Here is a 6092-nt window from a genome sequence, read left to right as displayed (position 1 = left end):
TTGAGTTGATGCATTAAACCACACAATTTAAGTTTCTGCAGATATTTTCTCTGTGGAAGTGTAGTAAAAAAAAAATTTTGTCAACATTATTTTTGTAAAAATGTGTACTTCAGAGTTCGGACATTTACTTATCATTGAAGTAATGTTTGAACGCTCCATTTTTACCGTTTCCAGATGTTGCACGACCCACATTTTTGTGACCGAAAACACCCCACTAAGGTCATTCTAGCTTTGTTCCGGCACCCACAACAAAAACGGTTACTAATGTTCTCTGAGAACCAATAAATTCAGGTTCCCAGAACAGTAGGAAAAAGGTTCTTGCAACCAGTCGCTTCTCTTTAAAGATCCGTAGCTCTTTAAAGTATTAGTTGACACAAGTTTCGTGAATTTGGCTCCCAGAAAAGAAAGATCAAGGTTAATAAAAATGAAGACACACAAACAAGAGGCAGGAAGGCATGATTGAAAAAACTAAGAGAAACATTAAATCCCAACACATGTTTAAAAGTTCTGTTTTCTTATTGTTTTTTCATCCCTGTCATCTTATTATTTGTTCATCATATTTTGTCACTCATTAAAGAGAGGGAGAAGAAACAAACTGTCTGGGGAAACTAAACAAGTCTTTTTCTTCAAACGGCGAAGTCCATTCACGAGAACCACCTGCTGCTGCAGACGATGCTTCAGAACCTACTACCCCTACCCCGTCTTGATGCAAACCCAACGCATGCCCACTATTACCATTCGATACAATACCTGTCGGCGGTCTCGTGGCGGTCTTACCACCACCACCACCACCGCCACCAACCCTTCCTGATGCATAAAGATCTGCAGAGCTATTTGAAGACCCAAAACCTGTCCACATACAGTTTGGCCTTAACGTGCTAGTAGTAGGAACCGGGATACGATCTAGACTCCAGTCTATGTTTGTGTAATCAAACTGCAATGTATCACATGCGTTCCAGTCAACCGGAGATGTCGGTCCTGATGACCCGTTTGAGCCCAACCCAGAGAAAAGCCCGAGAGAAGAAGCAGCTGCAAGGGTAGGAGTTGTACTGGGTCCCACCATCCTGTTGTTCCACATGCCACCGTTGCTGAAATGGTTCATTGACCCTTGTTGACCAAAATGATGATCCAACGGGCCGCTGCTCGATGCATACTGCTGCTGAGCAAGTGGTGCCTGTTGTTGCTGATAATATAGTTGGTCATAAAGCTGGGAATTATTAACATTGTTCCCGTAGCTTGGGGTATTAAAGCCTCTTGAGCTACTAGAAACATGTGAAAACCCGTTGGGATTCATATTCATATTCATACTCATATTCATTATCGGTTCACTAGCAATTGGATGCCAATCAGCAACGGATGCTGACGAGGACAAGCTTGCGCTCGTGGACACGTTCTTGGATTTGGGACGTTGCATTACAACAACTGGTTCTCGCATTGATCCTAACTGAAGATTTTTTAACTCGGTTCCAATGTTTGCATATCGAGAATCGGTTTTGGCTGGTGGTGGGGCCGTCTGTAAGGGGGAAGCTAAAGAATATGAGACAGAAGGGTTTGATCCACCAACCGGCACCGGCCACCTTTTCTCGACAGACTGAGTAACAACTTGCTGCGGCGGCTGCTTTGTCCAATCGGAATTGGGTGGAATTTTCTTGAGTAACTGCAAACCTTTAATCCCTGGATCTGTTGGAGACGGTGATACTGTAACAGACGTTTTTGTGTAATTAAAATCTCTATCATCTGTTTTCTGCTGTATAGGTATAGACTTTGATATCGTTCTTGATGTTGATGAATTCTGGCTCATTGCTATAGAGAGTTTACCATTACCGCCATTTTCTTCAAGCTTTGGTGGGGCCGGTGGCGGTTGTTCATGTTTCTGGACTTTTAAGGTTTCTGCCGCCTGTTCAAGATCACCTTCACAAGCAACAATAGCACGTTCAACCTCCTGTTTTGAGCATTTGAACTTTACTTCCATTTCGGTAATCTGAGCAAGCTCTTCTGATATATCAATCTTCAAATTACCACCGCCACCATCAAGGTTATTATGTTCCCTTTGGTTATCTGCATCTTCACCACTTTCAAATAACCAATTAACTGATTGTTCAACTCGCCCTTCATTCAATATAAGAGCCATTGTTGCACGTTCTGATGAAAACCCCATTGCGACAAGCTGTTGTGCAAGTGCTTCTAGCTTTCTTGACATTAGATAGCCACTACATTTTTCATGCAGCTCTTGAGCTCGTCTCTCCTTTTGACGTTGATGTTTTTTCTCATTCTTTTGACGGATCTTTTCACGTTTGTCATTATCAACCCCCGAGATAGTTTCTTGACGAACAGAACCTTGAGAAGTTTTGTCTTTGTGATCTTCAGATTCACCAGACCAACTACCATTGTTAGATACAGAATCGTATTCAACCCCATTCCCATTATGGTCCTCTGTATCATCAAAATTACGAATGCGTCCATTTGTGATAATAGTAGGAGCAGGTGCGCTATCAAGTGTATGAAAGGTTCCCAGAAGTGGATTGTAGCCACTAGTAGGGACACCTGTATTAGCATTAGATGTAGGTTTAGTAGATGGCTTTTGTGGGTCCTTGACAGCAGCCCGTTTGTCTTTTGACTTTGACTTTGATGCAGGAGACATTGTGAATTCCAGCTAACTGCAAAATCAATAATATTACTTGTGATCAAATATAAATGATAACTTGATATTAGATAAAATAGTCTTACTAAACTAAAAATAGAGAAAACTAAAGATCAAAACCATAAAGAAACTTCAAACCATAAAAAGGGTTAGCTAATTTACATTAGTGTACATGAGATAATACAAAGGCGCAATACCACATATAAAAAAAAACATAGTGAAAAAAGGCTCGGTACGTGAAGGCATATTATGCTTCGTCATTTACGTATAAGTGATGGAACAAAAAAAAAAAAAATGCTAAGATCTATATTAGTCTTGGCATATTTTGTACCAGCCTTGTTGTATTTTTGTTATTATGTATCTGCAAACTGCAAATGACCTTGTGATAGTTATATTACCAAAATATTTCCTTCAAAAAACATACTTGCTTATCGTCTATCGAGATCACAAGAACTATAATGTCTGGAACAATACGTGCATTGATATAAACTAAGGTCAGAAGGTTTACTCAATAGAGAAAATACTAAATGGGTTAAAAAAATTTACATACTGAAATCTTCAATGCTAGCGTTTAGGAATATACAAATGCTATACAAGTTGTTTAACAGGTACACAAAACAAATATAGCAACCCCTTAGCCAGTAGATACACAAGTTTCAGTCAAGCAAATAACCAGTTCTGAGCACTGGTGACGTGTCTAATGTCTAAGTATTACCAATGACATGATATTATTTTAAGCATGAACAGATGGAGATATCCATCCATGAAATCTAAGTAGACTAATACATCTCAAAAAACAAACATGGCACATCTTTCTATGCACCAAGAAGGTTTTAGTGAAAATTAAACACTCAACCTTAACATAAGAATTGCAAACAAAAAGAATAGGATTCACTAAACTTATAAAACAATGAAATTTGGCTGAACATGATTGGAAAGGCAAGTTTTCAAATAATCAACTCACATTAAAATTTAGATATCCGGTGAAACAGCACTAGATCTGATATGGTGGTATTATAACAGATGTAAAATTAGGTTCCAGAAATTGTGAACAATAAGTGTTCGCCTACGGATAAAAAACACCCAAGGTTATAATTGAGATAAGATGCTCTTGAATCCTTAGAACTAAATCAAAAACGAAAATCAACTGCATTCCAAATTAAAGGCTGTCAGAGCAAGGTCAAACCGACAGACTAATACAAGCAGTAGACAGATGATTCCGTGATCCTAAATGGAACAATAATAATACGAACAATAACAAATTTGACAAACCACAAAGCGCCAATTAACATGTGGTTATCTAAACCAATAAACATTGTACAATTACTCTCTTGAAATGATAAGCATAGCACTCGGAGACGTAAAAGTAGTCAACGAAAATTGACAAACATAAATGATAGATAACATACAATGACATTAAAAGCTTTACTACTGCCGATATACATTGCGACAAAGATGAAGAAATGTTAAATAACTAACAGACATCACTTGAAACTATCTCTATTACATCCGTGTCTACACCAGAATCTATCATTTCCTTATCCACAATAGTAGCTAAAAAATTATTCAAAACTTGCAACAACGCATTTAACACGTCGGAGAAAGAAGCTGCAACAAATCATATATTGTAATAAGAATGAGAAATGCAACTTCTTATCCTAACGGCAGGTCAAATCAACCGACACAATAACTAGCACAATATTACAACATTTAGGCAAAACCTAAGGTTAGACGCATATTCAATTTCACCGGCATTAAAAACATAATCAATTGAAAATTCACAACGGAATATCACATCCACATCTTAAGCGAATCCAGTTTTCAATCATTTCCACCATTACAAAACAAAATCACACAATTGACAAAGAATAACAAGCATATATCATCAAACTGAGAACAATTTCATATCGAATTGCGCAAAAACACAATTGAAACGGTGAAAATTGATGAAATAAATCGATTGACTTACCAATTTTAGGGTTTCAAATCAAATTGGGGGAAATGAGAAACGACAACAGAGATGTTGATGAATTGTTAGGGTTTTGTAACTTGATCTTGTTTCGTTGTTGTTTTAGGATCGATTGATTGATTAGGTTTAGCAAATTTCGACGCAGTTTTCGTCTTTCGTTCGTTCTCTCTCTTTATTCTATTTTCCCTTTTTTCTCACTTGTTTTTGCAATATCTCTCTCTCTCTCCTCTGTCTTATACCGAACCAGGAACCACAATAGTAACCTTTTGGATATATCGCTATTTCCAAATGCAGCCGATTAGTAATTGCAGCCCATTAACCAATGTCCAGGCCCAATAATAAAAACCTAGGAAATTTAAATGTTGAGCCTCTTTAATTTATCGAATGTTTCGGTTTCGCGTTTTAGTTTTACGTTTCACGAAACACAGGACTGAGAAATTGAAATGCAAAACTGAAACGAGAAACTAAAATTGATGTGTGGAACCGAAATGCTAAATCACAGCGCGAAACCGAAACATGATACTGAAGTGCGTAACCAAAATGCAAAACTGAAACACAAAATGAAACACGGAGCTGCAACTCAAACTGAAATGAGAACTGAATTGAAACGTGAAAGCGAATTTCGTAATTGAAACGTGAAACCGAAATGCGTAATTGAAACGTGAAACCGAAACATGAAAAACAAACGCAATGTTGAATCTGAAAACAAAAACGTGAAACTGAAATACATACATACATACATACATACATACATACATACATACATACATACATACATACATACATACATACATACATACATACATACATACATACTTGTTTATAATATGAAATAATTGTGCCGTTGGTCCCTTCATTTTACCCCAAAAAGCTAACAGCGTCCCTCAAATTTTTTTTTTTGGCTTTCAGCGTCCCTCTATTATCACTTTTTTTGATTACGCGTCCCTCCGTCAACTTTCTGTTAAAAAGTCCGTTAAGTCATGTCATGTGCTTTGCATGAGAGGGTAAATTCATCTTTTTACTCTTTTCTTCACTAAAATCGAGGGACCACCGGTGCAAAAATTCTTATAATTTATAATAATAACAATTATTTCTAATAATAATAATAACAATTAACGAATCATCAGCTAGCAATTATTTCTAATAATAATAACAATTAACAAATAATAATAATAATAATAATAATAATAATAATAATAACAACAACAATTATTTCTAATAACATCGCAACCTTCAATCCCAATAGTTCAAAATCAAATCATCAGCTAGCAAATTAACAATCTTTCCTTAAACCCAGTAAAATTCATCAACCATTTCAAAAACGAATTCTTTTCAAGCCACAAAAACCTTTTAAGCGCCTCTTTCTCAATTTTATTCCCACTACAACCATCACTATCACCATCTCCACCGCCGGAACTATTAACGTTTCCGTCAAATCCATCCATCGCCAGAAAACGCGGAAGTATCGGAAAATGGTTAGAA

At 36.8% G+C, this 6092-nt stretch overlaps 1 protein-coding gene across 1 annotated transcript; it reads right to left on the bottom strand.

Annotated features, from left to right (window-relative positions):
* Positions 1-495: 495 nt before the first annotated feature.
* Positions 496-4797, bottom strand: LOC139893214 (uncharacterized). The gene is made up of 2 exons (XM_071876364.1): positions 4611-4797; positions 496-2657 (listed from the first exon to the last, which is right to left on the bottom strand). Exon 2 carries the CDS (start codon positions 2639-2641, stop codon positions 572-574), a length of 2070 nt encoding a protein of 689 aa, XP_071732465.1. The 5' UTR covers positions 2642-2657; positions 4611-4797; the 3' UTR covers positions 496-571.
* Between the last annotated feature and the right edge of the window lie 1295 nt (positions 4798-6092).

Source organism: Rutidosis leptorrhynchoides, chromosome 2, assembly GCF_046630445.1.
Source record: "Rutidosis leptorrhynchoides isolate AG116_Rl617_1_P2 chromosome 2, CSIRO_AGI_Rlap_v1, whole genome shotgun sequence".
NCBI classification, from domain to species: domain Eukaryota; kingdom Viridiplantae; phylum Streptophyta; class Magnoliopsida; order Asterales; family Asteraceae; genus Rutidosis; species Rutidosis leptorrhynchoides.
This window is presented reverse-complemented; position numbering and strand designations above follow the sequence as displayed.